The sequence below is a fragment of the Chanodichthys erythropterus genome, chromosome 3 (genome assembly GCF_024489055.1).
Source record: "Chanodichthys erythropterus isolate Z2021 chromosome 3, ASM2448905v1, whole genome shotgun sequence".
Taxonomy (NCBI): domain Eukaryota; kingdom Metazoa; phylum Chordata; class Actinopteri; order Cypriniformes; family Xenocyprididae; genus Chanodichthys; species Chanodichthys erythropterus.
In genome coordinates, this window is record NC_090223.1 from 12,141,595 (window position 1) to 12,161,336 (window position 19,742).

General features: G+C 35.7%; 2 protein-coding genes across 3 annotated transcripts; both read left to right on the forward strand.

Annotated features, from left to right (window-relative positions):
- The first annotated feature begins 111 nt into the window (after positions 1-111).
- LOC137003311 (zinc finger protein 585B-like) lies at positions 112-1,605 on the forward strand. The gene is made up of 2 exons (XM_067363425.1): positions 112-1,433; positions 1,515-1,605. Exons 1-2 carry the CDS (start codon positions 112-114, stop codon positions 1,603-1,605), a joined length of 1,413 nt encoding a protein of 470 aa, XP_067219526.1.
- Positions 1,606-7,295: 5,690 nt separating this feature from the next.
- Positions 7,296-19,222, forward strand: LOC137017082 (zinc finger protein 235-like). Of its 2 annotated transcripts, XM_067381029.1 has the most exons (3): positions 7,296-8,719; positions 17,544-18,274; positions 18,443-19,222. In XM_067381029.1, the coding sequence occupies exons 1-3, from the start codon at positions 7,655-7,657 to the stop codon at positions 18,927-18,929; spliced, it is 2,283 nt and encodes a 760-aa protein (XP_067237130.1). In that variant the 5' UTR covers positions 7,296-7,654; the 3' UTR covers positions 18,930-19,222. The 2 variants fall into 2 exon arrangements, with proteins under 2 accessions (XP_067237130.1, XP_067237131.1); XM_067381030.1 differs by lacking the exon at positions 7,296-8,719 and having other exon boundaries at positions 17,208-18,031; positions 18,458-19,222.
- The last annotated feature ends 520 nt before the right edge of the window (positions 19,223-19,742 follow it).

A 19,742-nucleotide genomic window follows, 5' to 3' on the forward strand; every position in this document is an offset into this window, starting at 1 on the left:
ACGTACAAATGTCATCTTGAGATTCACATAAGAGTTCATACAGGAGAGAAGCCATGCGTATGCACTCAGTGTGGACAGAGATTCAGACAAAAAGGAAGTCTTAATGTTCACATGAAGATCCACACTGGAGAGAGACCGTTCACATGTGATCAATGTGGAAAGAGTTTTACAAGCAAACGAAATCTAGAGCGTCACATGAGGATCCACACTGGAGAGAAGATGTTCACATGTGATCAGTGTGGAAGGAGTTTCACAACCAAACATAGTCTTGATGTTCACATGAGAATCCACACTGGTAAGAAGCCATACATATGCACTCAGTGTGGACAGAGATTCAGACAAAAAGGAAATCTTAAAGAACACATGAAGATCCACACGGGAGAGAGAGCGTTCACATGTGATCATTGTGGAAAGAGCTTCACAACCAAAGGAAATCTTGATGTTCATATGAGAGTTCATACTGGTGAGAAGCTGTTTACATGTGATCAGTGTGGAAAGAGATTCACAAACAGTTATACTCTTGAGGTTCACATGAGGATCCACACTGGAGAGATGATGTTCACATGTGATCAGTGTGGAAGGAGTTTCACAACCAAACATAGTCTTGATGTTCACATGAGAATCCACACTGGTGAGAAGCCATGCATATGCACTCAGTGTGGACAGAGATTCAGACAAAAAGGAAATCTTAAAGAACACATGAAGATCCACACGGGAGAGAGACCGTTCACATGTGATCATTGTGGAAAGAGCTTCACAACCAAACAAAGTCTTGATGTTCACATGAGAGTTCATACTGGTGAGAAGCCGTTCACATGCGATCAGTGTGGAAAGAGATTCACAACCAAACGTTATTTTGAGCTTCACATGAGGATCCACACTGGAGAGAGACAGTTTACATGTAATCAATGTGAAAAGAGTTTTACACAAAAAGGAAATCTTAAGGAACACATGAAGATCCACACAGGAGAGAAGCCCTATATATGTAGTCAATGTGGAAACAATTTCAGAAACAAATATAGTCTTGATGTTCACATTGATGTTCATACTGGAGAGAATCAGTTTACATGTTATCAGTGTGGGAAAGGTTTTACAAACAATTGTAAACTTAAGATTCACATGAGGATCCACACTGGAGAGAAGCCATTCACATGTGATCAATGTGGTAAAACATTTCATACCTCATCAAACCTGAAGAGACATCAGAAAACACATACTGGTGTGAGAGAGTTCATGTGCTTTGAGTGTGAGAAGACTTTTATTACAGTGAGCGAATTAAAACAGCACGAGAGGATTCACACTGGAGAAACACCTTACAAGTGTTCACACTGTGACAAGAGATTCGGTTATTTATCATCTCTGAAAGCACACGAGAGGATCCACACTGGAGAAAAACCTTACAAGTGTTCACACTGTGACAAGAGATTCAGTCAGTCACATCATCTAAAAAGACATGAGAGGATCCACACTGGAGAAAAACCTTACAAGTGTTCACACTGTGACAAGAGATTCAGTGTGTCATCACATCTGAAAACACATGAGAGGATCCACCGCAGAGAGAAACTGGAAGATAAGGCTACTTTCAGAGAAAATGAAGGAAATTAACATTACAACTCCTTGAAAAATTATTATCCCCACAGCGAAGTCAACCCAAGAAGTTGGATCACCTCAATATTGCCTTAATTTACATTTCTTTCCCTTTGTCCCTCTTCCCCCAGATTGTTTCTCCTCATGCTAAGATCACCTGAAATTTTACCCAAATGTCTATAAGGTTTAATATGAACAATTATCATAAAACACTATGCAGTTTTGGTATTATTTTAAATTTCTCAGTGCGACTGGTACAAAAGTCTCATTCCCACAGAGGTGAACACAAAGGTTTTAAGAGTGTGTCATGAGGTTCATCAATGTCAGCTGTGCTCTTGCCCAGAGAGCCCGCCCACACACTCTTCTCATTGGCTGTGGTTTTTGATTGATTTAATCGCTTCCTATTGTCATGTCTAGAGCCATGTGTCCACCGCAGGAACTTTACCCAAGTACTCGGAACTTTGGGGTGTTTTGCCCATGGGAACCAGAGTCTAATTGAAGTACCTGGTCCCGAAGTAGTACTTTTTCAAAGTTCCAGAACTTTCAGGGGTGGGACTTGCGTGTGATTAGATTGTCTTTTTGTGTTGAATTAAAGTATTTCTGATGAAGTCTGTGCAAGTCATTGACTGATTTGAATATGCAGACAAATTGTAATATTGACTGAAATCATAGAAAAATAATTATATTATGTAGATGTAATATAAAGCATTTGACTCTGTAGAGCATCAGTTCCTCTTTGACACAGTTTTTTTGCAACTGTTAAAACTCAGTTGCCATTTTTATAAAGTTTTCAAATGGTACTTCTCCTAGATTCGATATTACAAGAGGAATTAGGCAGGGGTGTCCTGTCTCTCCATGTCTCTTTTTATCAGTGAGTCAGCTTGAAATGGCACTCGTTAGTATCCAAGAAAATGTACCATTCGTTCAAAGCAACCAGTCTGATGCAACAAACTCATCCAAGTCGTTACATTCCTTTTTGTTTCTTGTTTAGCAAGAACAACCTTTTAAACTTTATATAACAACACAACATGAAACAACGGTCAAAAACTGTATCGCTCAGTCACTTGCTTATGATCCACTAACCCGGATGTGGCGTTTTTTTATCACCTCGTCAGTTAACAAGAACATAATAAAAAAATATAGAATTATAGTATAAACATTCTTAATCTTTACAAAAAACACAGCAAAATAAGTAATAATCTAACAACACTTAAATATTATCAGATTTGCTCCATATGTATTATGGCTCTAACATTCCGGCCCCTAATTGTATAGGTGGGACACCATTTACTTAGGTAGAGCCATAAACACAGTGAACAATTCTTCATTTTCTTTTGTTTCCTGTTTAAACAGTCTCTTCTAACAAACAAAGTTTAGTTATAGGTCTTTCTAACGTATTGGTTTTTGTTTGCACCATCACACGTCTTACTGTTCTGTTTGAGTCTGGCATAGTCTTTATGATCCTGCCCATCATCCATGAATTTTTTTGTTGCACAATGATCCACTATGAGAACCACATCTCCTATCTGTAAGTTTCTGTGGGTCTTAGACCATTTTTGTCGTTCTTGTACTTGAGGCAAGTTATATTAAAACACAACTTTAAGTATATTTAGTGTACTTTTGTGTGCTAAATTGGAACAAGTTCAAGTATACTTAGTACACTTTAAGTATATGTCTGTGTAGGAACTAATTACATGCTTGATTAGTGATAATAAAGTCTACTTAATTTGTGTTCTAAGTACACTTTATTTGTGATTTAAGTACATCACAAATTAATTACGAGTGTCTTCCCAACACACAAGCAATATACAATAAATATATTATTTTACAGGTAATAGTATATTACTGTATTCTCAGTACCTTTGGCTTATTCCAAATACTAAAAATTACACACTTTGTAGTCAATAACAATACAATTTGTTATTACTTATACTTTGTATAATATAGTCAACATTTGAAGCGGATCAAAACCTTTAATCAAAGTTGTCCTAAAACCTTCTTCTTAGGAAAACTTTGCTGAACTTTTTTGATCCACTTCATCTGTTGACTACTGTACTTTGACTTACATAATCTCACACAATACAGTATTATAATTGTGCTACCATTTAAATACCATTTAATGAATTACTTAGGTGACATTTTCCCAAAGTTGAATGCATTTGTTTTCAAGGCCATTAAAATAAATAAAATGTAACATCATCACTAATGAAGAGACATATTTCATTGACAAATCCAATGGTTTTTATTTAAACTTAACATAGATTCAGCAAAACTTACCATGTTTTTCATTAAAGAAAAAAAAAATTATTGGACCAAAGGTGACCCTCTGTACACAAATACAAATTACACATTTTTAATTTTCTGATGAGCTTCTGATTATTGTGTATGATAGCCGCTTACACAGAGACTACAGAAACTTGTGAACAGCATCTGTTAACAGAATATACAAATGATATAAGGTCAGAGATGGTGCTGCATACAAACATGTGCCATAAACCACCACACACAAAGTCAAAAAGGAGATATCAAGCAGAAATCTCGCGCTCAGTTTGTTAAAGCAAAAAAAAATTAAAAAAAAATGACTGAGGGGGATTCAGATGTACCTTGAGTACTGTGACGTCAGCAGCTCTGATTGGCTGAAGGCTGTAAGCAACAAAATCTGAGTTGAAGATACATCTGAATTCAGATAAGTCTCAAGTTCAACCTTTTTTGTTTCGGGTTCAAACACTCAACATATTTTTTCGCATGTAACATTACTTGTGCTGCTGGTGTGTTGTTTAATATAGATTTGTGTGTACGATTGTGAAATGATTCTGCCAGTGTAAACTTATTAAACATTTACACATATTTGGAAATTTAGGCTACACTGCATACATAAATGGTCTTTTAATACATTAGTCATACTGAAATAAATAATAAGCACAAGTAATATTAATGAATTCCAAGGATGAATACGTAAATTTTAAAAATATGCTCAAATTTAACTTTAAATACGCTACAACTTAAGGATATTAAATAATGTATTTTTAAAATATTGTTACTATGATCATTTTCAGCACACAGTTAAAATATACTTCAAGTATATTTTCTAAAGTGCAAATAAATACTTTCACTTCAAGTATATTTTTCTAAAATATATATGTTTAGAAAATATACTAAAGTACAATTATTTTAAAGTGTGTTAAGTTGTTTTGTGAAAATATGATTCTAATATACTTTTTATATTTTTAAAGATAATACATTTTTTGTTAGTATATTTGCAATGTAATAGAAAAAGGGAATGTATTTAAAATACAATGTCGCAAGGGACATTACATTATATGTATTCTTTTCACATTTTTCATGATATGTGTCTGTATTTAAAAGAAGAAGCAGTATAATGTTAAGATTAGCAATACAAATAATGTATTCATATCAGTGACCTTATAATGAATAGACAGACATACAAATGCTTATAAGTGTTATTTATTATAAAATCAAACTCAAACTCATATATTTTTTATTTTAGAAAATCAGCTCCTCCCATTGCAGTCACGTCATCAGTGAAGCTCCTCCCACAGCAGTTCTCCAATAAATGCTGGAATATTCACATCAGATAAGCATCAGGAAGAGCTGAAATCTGCAAAATACTGAGTTTATCAAAGAGGACAGTGAGAACATGAGTGATCCAGAACCCTGCAGAATGAAACACACTGAAGATACTGAAGAACAAAGAGGTTGGTGTTTATTCTTCATTCATTCATGATGCTGAACAACATTAATGTTAGAAAGATTCAAGAACTTCTGCACATTTAGATAAACAGTATAAACTGAAATGTTTGTTATCAACAAATGGTCAGTAAAGCAATGTATGATAAACTTTCATATTAATTATCAACATCAGGTCAAAATAAGTATTATTTTAACCTGTTAAACTGCTGGAGAATGTTGGTGCACTAATTTGTTCTTTGTTTACATTAGTTAGTTTTCGTGTAAAAGATTGTAATAACCTCAAGCTTCAGTTTTTGGCTTCTGTTTTAGTCTGAAAATCTTATAGTGACAGTAATGTCTTGATGTGTGTCAGGAGTTATGAAAATGAAACACCAAATAAGTTGATATTTTAATATAAATAATGAACCTCAGCTGCACTGAGAAAAAAAACTGATGGTCTTTATGAAAGTGATTGACTAAACAATGTCCCTCGTGGCTTTTAGTTCAAACGTCTGTACATTTGGAGAAATATTGATATATTCTCATATATTTATGTCAAATTAATATTATTCAATGTTTTACTCTTAAATGTGGTGATGTGAGCATTATGGAGCGCTATTATGTCTGTTCCATTCATACTGGAAGCCAGAGGGCACCCTTGAGCAGAAAGTCCGAGAGTGAGACTTTCATTAATTATATGACATTGCAGAAATTTTTATTTTATAATCTATTTTGTTGTTCTGAAGCCACGTCAGATCACAGAAGGTTGTTTTAAAAACTCGACTTGCGTTACAGTGAGTTTGGAGCAAAAACATGGTTTTAATCTCATAAATTGTCGTGTTTTTATGGTGTGCTAAGCTAACATGCTAGCTATCCCTTATGCAGTTGTTTGAATAGTAAAGCTCATTTGAATGTTTGAAAGAAGGTGAAGTGAGAAGAAACAAAAACAGTGTGAATAGAGAGTCATCAGTAATTACAATAATGACAAAAGAATTATAATTAGAGCCATAACCAAACCGGAGAGCTGTGAATGTGTGCAGGAGAGACTGAAACTGAATGGGGCAGTTTGCACCACAAAACAATAGAGACACTGAATAGATGCTTAGAGGATGCATTTTAAATGTTCTAAAATAAAATCACATTACATGTTATATTTCAAATGCAGTTATCTTCAAATTAGAAATAGAATATGGCTTTAGCTCCAGTGCATTTCTAGACTGAAACAAGGCCAATTTATTTTCATTAAGATTCTTCATAAAACTTTCACTTGACCAGATACACTTTCAATGCCCAGAAAGTTACTAAAATATATTTAAAACAGTTAATGTGATTACAGTGGTTCAACCTTGATATTATAAAGCTACAAGAAAATTGTTTGTGCGGAAAAAAAAAAAAAAAAAAAATCAACAATATCTGGGCACTGAAAGTGTAAATTAACTTGCAGGCAATAGGGGCCTCACTGAGCCATCGGATTTGATAAAACACATCTTAATTTGTGTTCTGAAGATTAATGAAGGTCTTACGGTGTAGTTCAACATGAGGGTGAGTAATTAATGACTGAATTATCATTTTTGATTCAACTAACCCTTTAATAATGGCTGTGATTGATTTTATTGCTTCTCATTGTCACGTCGACAGTCAAATTGCTTGATGCTGGAATCTAATCTTGTTAGGACATGGTGTTACTAATTCTCTCTCCTCAACGTTATAGCTACGCCCACTAAAGGTCTTTGCACACTGAGTCTGAATTTTTCACACATCAAAAAATAAATTCGACCTCACGTTGAGTCAAACATTTACACAATGCCTCCGAAACTCCTTGATGAGGTGGAACTCTCTTTCCTCTCAGTGCAGTCTCGGGATTGGATGGACCCAATGTTTCCTCTTTCTTTTTCTCTTTTTAAGAAGAAAGAGGGCAGCTAAATCATGTTCACTGTTTGAAGACTCCATTTTGTATTGTTTCGCGAATTTTTTTATTTTTTCGCAATGGATTTATTTGTGCAATGTCTCTGTGAGTGATGAATTTTTAGGATCATGAATACAAACCACCCCCCCACACACATAAGAAAATTGACTCAGTGTGCAAAGGCCTTAATGCTGATTGATTATGCGATTGTTGTTGGGGTCACTCGAATAACGTCCAAAATTGATGTTCAAAATCTACTTACTCCACCTTGAAGTTCTCACTACAGAAACATGAGATTTGTCAATACTGTTTTTAAAATAATAATTGAAGATCAATGATCTTCTTTCGTAGAATGTTTCAGAGACATTACTTAATATTCATTAATTTATACAAAGGTATCAAAGTAATTAATATATTTTGTAACAGGTATCTAGTTTCTGCTATTACATCAGGGCTCACTTTTATGTTAACATGTTTCTCTCTTTGGATCTTTTTTCTTTCATTTTAGATATGATTAAAGAGGAGGAGGAGAGTGAAGAACTGAGTGAAGTGGAGGAGAAACATCATGTCAAACCTGGAGAAGAACCTTTGAGTCACTCAAAGACTAAAAAGACATTTTTAAAGAAAAGAAGAGCAAATAAATCTTTCACCTGCACTCAGTGTGGAAAGAGTTTCTCAACCAAACAACATCTTGAAAGTCACATGAGGATCCACACTGGGGAGAGACCGTTCACATGTGATCAGTGTGGAAAGAGATTCACAGCCAAACAAAATCTTGATGTTCACATGAGGATCCACACTGGAGAGAAGCCATGCATATGCACTCAGTGTGGGCAGAGATTCAGACAAAAAGGAAACCTTAAGAAACACATGACGATCCACACTGGAGAGAGACCATTCACATGTGACCAGTGTGGAAAGAGCTTCACAACCAAAGGAAATCTTGATGTTCACATGAGAGTTCATACCGGTGAGAAGCCGTTCACATGTGATCATTGTGGAAAGAGATTCACAAACAGTTATACTCTTGAGGTTCACATGAGGATCCACACTGGAGAGAGACCATTCGCATGTGATCAATGTGAAAAGAGTTTCACACAAAAAGGAAGTCTTAAGGAACACATGAAGATCCACGCTGGAGAGAAGCCGTATGTATGCAGTCAATGTGGAAACAATTTCAGAAACAAATATAGTCTTGATGTTCACATGAGAGTTCATACTGGAGAGAATCCGTTCACATGTGACCAGTGTAGGAAGAGTTTCAGAAACAATTACGATCTTGAGCGTCACATGAGGATCCACACCGGAGAGAAGCCGTTCACATGTGATCAATGTGGCAAAACATTTATTACCTCATCAGAACTGAAGACACATCAGAAAACACATACTGGTGTGAGAGAGTTCATGTGCTTTGAGTGTGAGAAGACTTTTACTAGAGGGGGTGATTTAAAACAACACCAGAGAATTCACACTGGAGAAAAACCTTATGAGTGTTTACACTGTGGCAAGAGATTCAGTCAGTCATCAAATCTGAAAGCACATGAGAGGATCCACACTGGAGAAAAACCTTACAAGTGTTCACACTGTAACAAGAGATTCAGTGTGTCAGCAAATCTGAAAACACATGAGATGATCCACATCAGAGAGAAGCTGCACACATAAGACTGGAGAAACTGGAAGATAGGGCTACTCTCAGAGAAAATGAAGGAAATTAACATTTGAACTCCTTCTTGCAAAATTATTATCCCCAGAATCGGTGCATTATGCCCCAAAATAGGCAGTTAAAAAATTTATGGGGTATTTTGAGCTGAAACTTCACAGACACATTCAGGGGACACCTTAGACTTATATTACATCTTGTGAAAAAAGGATTCTAGGGCACCTTTAAAATTATTTAAAAATCAACATGTTATTAAGCTTCAATTTTAATGGATATAATAGCATATTAAACCAATTTTGTAATGCATAGCATTACATTTTATTGAAAGAAAACAAACAAGCATTTTTACAATTTCTGCATTACCCAAATGTTAAAGTATATTTATACTAATGTAATGTGAGTTTTGACAGCTAAAAAAAAACTATTCATAACCCTGACTTCTGTAACTAGTGTAAAATCAGCATTATTTCACTCAAAATCCTCCTTTTTCTGTATTAAAACAAACTCTGATTCTATTATTTTGAATATATTGTTTGATTTCATTGTATTGTCTTTTTGATTTAGTTACACTGGTATGCATAATTTTTGGAGTTTATATACGATTGGTAATGAGGTGTACTGGCCCTTTAAGAGACGGTTAACTTTGGCGCGCTCTTTCCTCTCAGTCAGTTCACGCTAAACTGTAGAGCAGTTGAGCTCAGCGTGACTGACTGAGAGAGGATTGAACGCAAAGGTAACAATACTTCTACATATTTGTTGATGTTTATGTTAAAAACTGTTCTTTGGGGTGTTTTAACTTCATTTACAAGGTGGGATTACACCGATGTGACATTTTTTTCCGTTTTAAGTTTATATTGTATTTCTCGTTTGTCCAGGTATGTCAGTGTATAATCCATGCATGGTTTTTATTGTTTAAGCTGTTTTCTACCCTGAGCATGTGAGGTTTTATAAATGTTCTTACACAAAATCTTAATCTCAATACTCAAAAATTGTAATATTAATTCTTCATTTGTCCAGTTAATAAAGAGCCAGACATACACCAGTCATAGAAGTTTGGTGTCCCATCACGTGGGACCGGTTAACCAACACTGTAAGATTTAGAGGTTATTAGAGGTTTTTGGATTTTGACCAAAGTTTGGTGAACAGTTATTTCATGCATATTTTATTCCTCTTCATTGCAGAGACACTCGCTGTATTACATTTACACAGGCTCTAAACTGTGGATCATCTATGAATTCACTGTTAGACGACAGACAGATCGATTAATACAATAGTGATTAAAAGAAAAGATTTACAACTGGATGAAGGAGGACGAGTCAGGTGAGGAACATGCACAGTTTTACAGTTTTACACTACTGTTCAAGTGTTTGTAATGTTTTTGAAAGAAGTATCTTCTGCTCTCCAAGGCTACATTTATTTGAAAAAAAATATTTACTTAGAAAACAGCTAAATATAAATTCTAATGTATTTTTGATCAAATAAATGCAGCCTTGGAGAGTATAAAGTGCCTTTGGTGTCCTCCTCAGAATCACTCACACTGTAAAAAAAAGTAAAAAAAAAAAAAAAAAGTTGAATGAATGAATTTGAGGTATCTTTTTGCACTGATTAGTTAAGTTGTATTTCCGTAGAATATTAAGTACAGTCAAATCAAAATTGATTTTTTTAAAATATTTTTACTAGTGGGTGCAGGACACTATAGTTAATTTATGTAAGTGAGAATAGCAAAATAAGGTAAACTGTGACATATTATACCTAAAAATACAGTGGACTACCAGTAAAATTGATACAAATTTGGAACCAAAAATTATTCAGACACTTTGACCTGGGCTGCATGTCCCAAAAGCAACGTAAGCCTAAGAAGTTCTTAAAAATGATCGTACAACTATTATTAATATTATGGTCTGTTTCCCAAAAGCATTGAAACTTAAGTAGCACTTGAAAGTTAAGTTACACTTACATATAGTTTCACTACCAAATTATATATTACATATAATTTGGTAGTAAAACATAAAGTGTTGCACATTTTATTGATGCAAAGATGAGTAGGCTATGTGTATTTTGTACAACTGCTTTTTATCACATTTTTTTAAATTGTGTCTTCTGTAAGTTACATAGTGAACAGACATTTAGAAGTGTATTTTAAAATGCAAAGTATTGAAAAGTTCTACACACACTTACAGTCTTCACACCTATTTGAACATATGAGCCAAATACAGGAAATACATCGTATAAGTAGACAAGTGGTCAACTGCCAAGACTGCAAGTGTGGGTATTTGGACATGGCATAAGTCTTTGCTGCGAAGCATAAAATACACCTTTTCCACTTGCCATCTTACATGTACTTATTTTAACTGCTAGAGGCACCTGTTGATTTTACGTCTCATTTCTTTGGAACCCACAGGATGTCAGTTGCAGTTACAGCACTGAGGCTCTATAGTAAGAGTCTCAACCTTGCCTGTGGCATTTCCCAGCTTGACCTCAAAACCAATTTGAGCAACCAGTCCTTTCACAGGTTTCATTAGTCTTTTGTTTAATCTCTCTTGCTGTCTAATAATAACAAGCTCAAACTGTGTTAAATAGATTTTGACTTGCAAGCAAAAAGGTTTCTTGTCCCACAGTGATTTTTCTACTTAACCACAGTAAAGTTTATAATTCCCTGCGTGATTGAAGATTTTGGGGAAGTAAACAGAGATTCCATGTTCATTGGAATAACTAATGGAATATTGTTAAATTCTCTGCTAATCAGGTGACCAGATCTAATATATATATATATATATAATATATAATATATATATATTTAATAACATTCAAAGTTCTTTTTTTATAAGAAAAAGACTTCTTAAACCTTTTATGCTGACACTTTTTTGCAATTTATTTCATTAGCGTGATAATACCATACACCATGATAAAAGCTTCAGCAATAATCGCAACATGAAAATTTGATACTGTCACATGCCTACTCTCAACTAATGCTGTAAAATATAGCCTGCATGGTAGGGGTGTAACGATACGCTCAGGTAGCGATACGGTACGTATCTCGATACGGAGTTCACGATATGATACGTATCACGATATTTTGAACAAAATGAAACTGAAATTCAAACAAGATTTATTAAAAAAACATTAACAAATTTCAATAATTTTCCTTGTTGTACATACAAGATCACATTTCAATAAAATAAATAATTATAAAATTTTAATAAAAACCTTCTGTATTCAAATTAACAGTTGAATAGGGCTGTCTGTCACTGAAAAAAAATGTTAAATTTAACATGAACTTAGAATAACGAATAGGGGCCGTTCACATATCGCATCTAAAAACGCGCTTCTCCTTCTTTCCAAAGCGCTTGCGCTCCCGTGGTGTCGGTCGTTGCTATGCAACCATGAACTGAGCTCTCCAAGAGGATCAGGATGTTTCTGCAAAGGATAAATGATTTCTAGCCCTTGCATTAGTTTTACTACGAGATATATTGATGGAGATAAGATATAAAAACCACCATGTAGAGCTATGATCAGCTGTTCGGCTGAGCTTTTGATGTTTTGTTACGGAAAGGCCATAGTTGATCGGTTGATTCTTGTCACACGACCTGCGGTGCGCTTGCGGCATTCTGAGAAGTTGAGAATTGCATGCGCGTCGATCCCATTATGAGCGCGCCTGCCGCGCGGCTACATTTGAAAATAATAACTGACTTGCACGCGGAAAAGACGCAATATGTGAACGGCCCCACAGAACTTCTTAAAGCAAAGCATCGCAAGCGTCTTTTGCTTTTCTGTGAGCACAGCTGTTGCTGTGCACTGCGGTGAAAGAAAGCCACGACTTTTCTCACGCGACCATGCAAGAGACTGACATGAGAAACGTTTAAACCTGCTTGCAAGATTCAATGTGTGCCCGAAACACTTACTGAACTAGAGAGCTGATTGAGACACACCATCTACGATAAATCGCTACACCCCTAATACTTATAGTAATTTAAAAATGTGGTAGCATTGGATCTGGACAGGAAGGATAACTCTGGGAGTTGGAAGGGGTGTGTCGCGATTCTGCCTTCTCACATCGCGATACAGGTTCGTGGACCTGCGTATCGCGATTTCAGTTTCATAACGCATATCGTTACAGCCCTACTGCATGGGAATCAGTTCAACATTTCTATTAAAGTTTCTATTAAAAACTGATTTGTATACAAACACTTATATTTAAGTAAGTTTTTACAATAATAAAGTTAAAATACTAACTTTATAATTTTGTAATTATATTTCTACTCCAATTAGTTTTTTGAAATACATTATTTAAAAGGTGGTTGTTATAAAAACTTGACAGATTTATTCAAACATGCATTAAATATTGAAGAACATTCAAAATTATAATGAATGTGTAATATGGTGCATACGTTTAGCAAAATGATTCTCTGTAGAGTTCAGTTTTATTGCTGATTAATGAGTTATGGTTACTGAATATGGTTTTTCTGAGGTAAATGTGACGTCACGTGACATTGCTTATTGACGACTTTTGCTGTTGAAGCACTGATTGAGCGATTCCATGAGACAGAATACGGATTTTGGTAAGTTGTACTGTATCTTGCAACATAGCTTTTGGTGTTCATTCATGTTTATTTCGCGCTGTAACTTTATTAAATCAGAGGATATGATCTGTCTCATTCTTTCGGGAAAAGATTCAAAGCTTCGAGAGAGTCGAAAACAGTGCCATCTGATGTTTAGTAAAAAATAAAGCAGCCAAAACCCTGTGAAAGTTTTGTTGGACGGTGCAGCCACCACAGTTTCATGTTACGTGCTCAAATAAAAGCCTAATAGTGCGCACGTGTGTGTTGAATTTATCTCCGCGATAATTAATTTACCAATTAAAATGTGGCATTTAATGCCAGTATGAGTATCAATATGATGATTAGTCGTTGATCATGTGACTCTCGGAAACCAATACACACCCCAATATGGGGCTTCACTAGAAATTGTGTTGCATGCGCGATACACACATCGAAGCTTCCGTGTCATACGTAACATAACTAATGTGTATATTTGACAATTTTTCAATGTGACTATCTATTTATGAGTGTTACTAAATGTGATATCTTTGGTTCTATTTTGCGTGGACATTTTGTTGGGAAACGGACTTTTGAAATTAAGGACTATTAATTAGTGCATTACACAAACTACAAAGTGCATTACTACAAACTACAAAAATTTGTTTATGGTGTTAATTGGACCAAACCTTTGTGTGGTGTTTTGTTTTGTTAAAAGACAACCCAATCTCATTAGAAAAACGTAGTCGCAAAATACGTACCAATGCGTACATACAGTATCACTGCATTTATGATATGAAATGTCCACTGAGTGGTTCTAACAGCGTGTTCTTTGTTTCTTTTCCTTTTTTTTGCCGGAACCAATAAACGTTAATATGGTACACTTTTTATGATGTTGGTTGCACTCATTGCATTTTAAAATAGCCAACACTGCACCTAAACCTACCCGATAGTGTTACAAAAGGAAATGTGACATAAAAAGCATCCGTAATATTGCCATTTTAGCTTGTTTAGATCTCTCTTTGAGCTCTTTCACTGTGACTCTTCTTTCATGGGTTTCGTACCCAAGACTTCCTCTCTTCAAGTACAACTCCGTATCAGCTGAGCTATCGAACAAGCTTATGTCATGTCAGAAAAGCGAAACATATGGAGCTGGTTAAGCGATGCAAAGTCCAAAATACATTCGTTTACAAATCATGCACTTTGGTTAAAAAGTGTAACATAATATTGTGCAAGGAGACGTGAAAGCTGCCTCTAGCCTTCATTTCTGTTGGAAAATGCAGTGATATGTACGCATTGGTACGTATTTTGGCGACTCGCAAAAGCGCTCCCACAGGTACGTCTTTCCTATGAGACCGGGATGTTAAAAGAGCAATATAGATGTAGGGCCTCGCTCGACAGAACTTACCAATGACTTTATCAATGAACAACATGATTGAACAAAGCTTCATTTGGTCCAAAAGATCCATTTCCTGACAGGAAACACCTAGCCTTAACAGAAGTGATGACGTGACTTCTCTTAACAAAGGACTCTGTCTAAAGGACTTCTTAGCTCATCAGCAATAAACTAATCAGAACCTATCACGTGGGTCTGATCACATTAAATCTATTGATTCTCTCACAAAACCCTCGTGTATTATCGGACGGAACAGGAAAACACCCATCAACGGATTTAAAGACGAATCTGTCCTATCTATACCTCCTTTGTGTTGAGCAATCCATTGTGACCCGGTCACTCGTGACTCCGGTCAGAGTTTAAACTATGCTTAGGACTCAATCTTGAATCTCAAAAGGGACAATTGTCGATTATTTAAAGTATTAACTATATCCAGAATAACACTTGCTATGATGTGATTACTAACATGTTGGAGTCAATGCATTATATGTTTGTATTCCTGTATGCATCTTCTTTCTCTTATAATCATTGTTTTAATTAGGTCAGTCTAGTAATATGTGTGTAAGAAGTGTGTCATGTTTGAGTTCTAAATGCAGAATTTATAACTCTCTGTAATTCTGTGTGAATGAAACATTGAAATTCAGTATCAGGAAAATATTAAGGAACTTTAATAATTAATAAAATGTTCTGCAGATATCACGCAATGTGATCAATAGACAATAGACGAGGCGTGTCTAATCTCCGTAGCAACGTCTCATTGGAGGATCGCATCTGAAGGATGGAGCCAAATTACTCCTTTAAAACTATGCTGTCCGAACAAGCTAATGTCAGAAATTGGTCAAAAGTCGGTCGAAATGCTCGAAGTCGTTGTCGAAGTTGAAGCCCAGTAGCTGAAGCACCGCTACTTTGACCACGGCTGAAAAGTCGCTTGGGTCATGCTGGAAAGAAGAAGTTGAGAAGATCCTTTATCGGGGCTGATTTTCCATCTAACAGTCGCCGACGTCAACCACGAGCTACGCCGCTGACCATTCAACAGCCGTCACATCCAGACTCCAAAACACTCTGTGAAATATCTGACCAAAGTCTCCCAAGAAGAGAGCCGCTCAAGCCAGATGCTCAGAACAGCGCGTTGCACCAGCCAGCAACATCCTTCAAAGCTTCCGCGCAACCCACAGGGCTTTCCCGAGAAGACGTCACCTGAAAGACAGCCAATCCAAAACGGGATTCCGCTGTACACGAGTCACGGAACAACCCGATTACCTCAGCTGTCAGAGCAAACACAGGTACAAGCAAACTTCTCTCTCTCTTGCTGGAAACTGGTGAAACTCCTTGAAACCTAAAGAATCAAGCCAAAGCTCTGCTTTTGTGATTTTCCTCAGGTTATGAGTTAAGTTAGCACTGAACTTGGGACTTTTCATAACTCATATCAACTCCGCGAATGTGTGTGCATGTATGTATGTGTGTGGGTGTGTGTGTTTAGCCTTAGTTTCTTGTAATCATTAGAAGTAGTCAATAAACCTTGTTTTGAATTTCACATATACGAGTTTCTTGTGCTGTGTGTCAAATTACTGCCTTAAACTTAAAAGATCAAGTTACCTCTTGCTTATAATAATATAATAATTATAATAATAATAATCATAATAAAATATTGTTACTGTTGGCCACAGAATAATATTTTATCCAGAATTGGTAAAATACTCTAACCTCAATTTTCGCTGGACGAATAATTGATGAAGTGTTAAATATTAATTCTGAATCATTTACAGTGAATCATTTACAGTTGATTCAATTCTTATTCCCTGTTACAATTAAATTGAGCTAATAAATGACCTAAGGTCCTTACATAGAGATTTACGCAATTCTTTTTGTGTGATCTTTTTGTGGTAGATCTAATTTTGGCTGGCACCCAAGTTAACTAAATTTCGACTCCATTTCAATTAAGCTCCTTTTGTTTAGGTGTGTGACCGTTACATGCTGTTGATCAAATATATTTAAAGTCCCCGTGAACCGGAAGTTGCAAATTACTTTTCTCCAGTGTTGTGACGTATTTCCAAGTGAAACGGAATATTGAAAAGAGGGCAGAGTTTTACTTTAGCGGTTTACGTGTTTTCAATCCAAGCGTCAAACTGATATTCTTAGAGAAGGGGCACCGTTGCAGAGGGGAGGAGTATTTTCAAATTTTGATTAAATATTACGAAGCCAAACTATTTTTTGTGTGGATTGCACTTGCACACATGAATTGTTCACCACAAGACTATCAATTTGTGCTAAACAAAATTAATAAAGTCAATTTTGATTTAATGTGTACTTTAAGTTCTCAGTGTAGAAACATGAGATTGTCAATAATGTTTTAAAAGTAATAATTGAAGATTAATTTCCTCATTTATAGAAAGTTTCAGAAACATTACTTAACATTCATATATTTATAAAATATATAGCTGTTTTTTTATATATATATTTTATAGCAGTTATCTAGTTTCTGCTATTACATCAGGGCTCACTTTTATGTATTTATGTATATTTCTCTCTTTGGATTATTTTGATGTACTGAAAATGATATTCTTTTTTCTTTCATTTCAGGCATGATGGAAGAGAGCGAGGAGAGTGAAGAACTGAGTGAAGTGGAGGAGAAACATCATGACAAACCTGGAGAAAAACCTTTGAGTCGCTCAAAGACTAAAAAGACATTTTTAAAGAAAAGAAGAGCCAAGAAATCTTTCACCTGCACTCAGTGTGGAAAAAGGTTTCACAACCAAACAACATCTTGAGTGTCATATGAGAGTTCATACTGGAGAGAGACCGTTCACATGTGATCAATGTGGAAAGAGCTTCCAATACAAAAGTATTCTTAAGATTCATGTGATGATCCACACTGAAGAGAGACCGTTCACATGTGATCAATGTGGCAAAAAGTTTCTTACCTCATCAAGCCTGAAGACACACCTGAATGTTCACACAAAGGAGAAGCCACATTCATGTTCTGTGTGTGGAAAGAGTTTTTCACTGTTGCAAAGTTTACATAAACATGAGAAAACTCATACTAGTGTGAGAGAGTTCATGTGCTTTGAGTGTGAGAAGACTTTTATTACAGAGAGTGATTTAAAAGTGCACCAGAGAATTCACACTGGAGAAAAACCTTACAAGTGTTCACACTGTGACAAGAGATTCAGTCGTTCATCATCTCTGAAAACACATGAGAGGATTCACACTGGAGAAAAACCTTACAAGTGTTCACACTGTGACAAGAGATTCAGTCAGTCATCAAATCTGAAAAGACATGAGAGGATTCACACTGGAGTAAAACCTTACAAGTGTTCATACTGTGGCAAGAAATTCAGTCAGTCAGAAAATCTGAAAATACACATGAGGATCCACACTGGAGAGAGGCCGTTCATGTGTGATCAATGTGAAAAGAGCTTCCAACACAAAAATAGTCTTGATGTTCACATGAGGATCCACACTGGAGAGAAACTGTTTACATGTGATCAGTGTGGCAAGAAATTTTTTACCTTATCAAGCCTGAAGACACACATGCCAGTTCATACGAAGGAGAAACCATATTCATGTTCTGTGTGTGGAAAGAGTTTTTCACGGCTGCCAAATTTAAAAGCACATCAGAAAATACACACTGGTGTGAGAGAGTACATGTGCTTTGAGTGTGAGAAGACTTTTACTACATGGAGCGAATTAAAAAAACACCAGAGGATTCACACTGGAGAAAAACCTTACATGTGTTTACACTGTGACAAGAGATTCAGTGATTCATCATCTCTGAAAACACATGAGATGATCCACACTGGAGAAAAACATTACAAGTGTTCACACTGTGACAAGAGATTCAGTCTGTCATCATCTCTGAAAATACATGAGAGGATCCACACTGGAGAAAAACCTTACAAGTGTTCATACTGCGACAAGAGATTCTGCATGTCATCATCTCTGAAAATACATGAGAGGATCCACACTGGAGAAAAACCTTTCAAGTGTTCACACTGTGACAAGAGATTCAGTCAGTCATCATCTCTGAAAAGACATGAGAGGATCCACACGGGAGAAAAACATTACAAGTGTTCACACTGTGACAAGAGATTCAGTTGTTTATCATATCTGAAAACACATGAGAGGATCCACAGCAGAAAGAAGCCACACACATAAGACTGAAAAAACTGGAAGATAGGACTACTCTCAGAGAAAACAAAGGAAATTAACATTTAAACTTGCTCTTGTTAAATTAGCATCCCCAACCCAAGACCCAAGTCTGGGACCTTGATTACTGCAAATTCCCATCATTAGCTCATGATTCCATTTGAAAGAAGTTTCTGTCATGGTCTGAGTATTTAAAGAGATGTTGGAGGAGATCCGAGGTATGATTATGTGGCCAGATCAGCTCGTAATGCTCAATGTCCTCCAGACATTCATTATGTATTTTCCAAATGTCAGGTATACATCTTTTACTCTCATTTCTGAGCAGTTGATGTTTTGTATTGATCATTTTTTAATTGATTTATAATTGTCATGACTAACAATAAAGTGTTACATTTGAATTATTCTGACTTACTCTGAAATTATTGACTCTAGTAGATTACATTACATCCACTGTTACTGCAAATCAGCGTCAGGTTAGTCACAGGCTAAAGTCCAAGGCCCCCAATGTATAAAACTTCTCAAGCTTTGACATTGTTGTTAAAATTGTGATAGTGACAAGTAGGACTCTTTTCTAAGAGTAGGGAACTTTCATAAAGAAGTTAAAAGCAATTTTAATAAATTCTAAGACTGATTTTTAAGTGTTGTGAACTAAGGACTACAATGATGTACAATAAGGACTACAATTTCTAAAAAAAAAAAAAACTAAGAGAGCAAAACAGCAATTTTAATTGCTATTGGAGTTTAAACAGAAATTTTCATTGCTTTCTGCCTCGAAGCTCGTCGGGATTCTCGGCTGAGCACTTAAGATGTCAGAGCGTTCCC

Excerpts from the sequence above, each read along its gene's own strand:
- LOC137003311 (XM_067363425.1), top strand. The coding sequence starts at position 112 with ATGAAGATCCACACTGGAGAGAGACCGTTCACATGTGATCAATGTGGA. Across the intron at positions 1,434-1,514 it reads TGTGACAAGAGATTCAGTCA|TGTGTCATCACATCTGAAAA; the intron begins GTCACATCATCT and ends CAAGAGATTCAG.
- LOC137017082 (XM_067381029.1), top strand. The coding sequence starts at position 7,655 with ATGTTTCTCTCTTTGGATCTTTTTTCTTTCATTTTAGATATGATTAAA. Across the intron at positions 8,720-17,543 it reads GTCAGTCATCAAATCTGAAA|TGTCATATGAGAGTTCATAC; the intron begins GCACATGAGAGG and ends CAACATCTTGAG. Across the intron at positions 18,275-18,442 it reads TGTGATCAGTGTGGCAAGAA|TTTTACTACATGGAGCGAAT; the intron begins ATTTTTTACCTT and ends GTGTGAGAAGAC.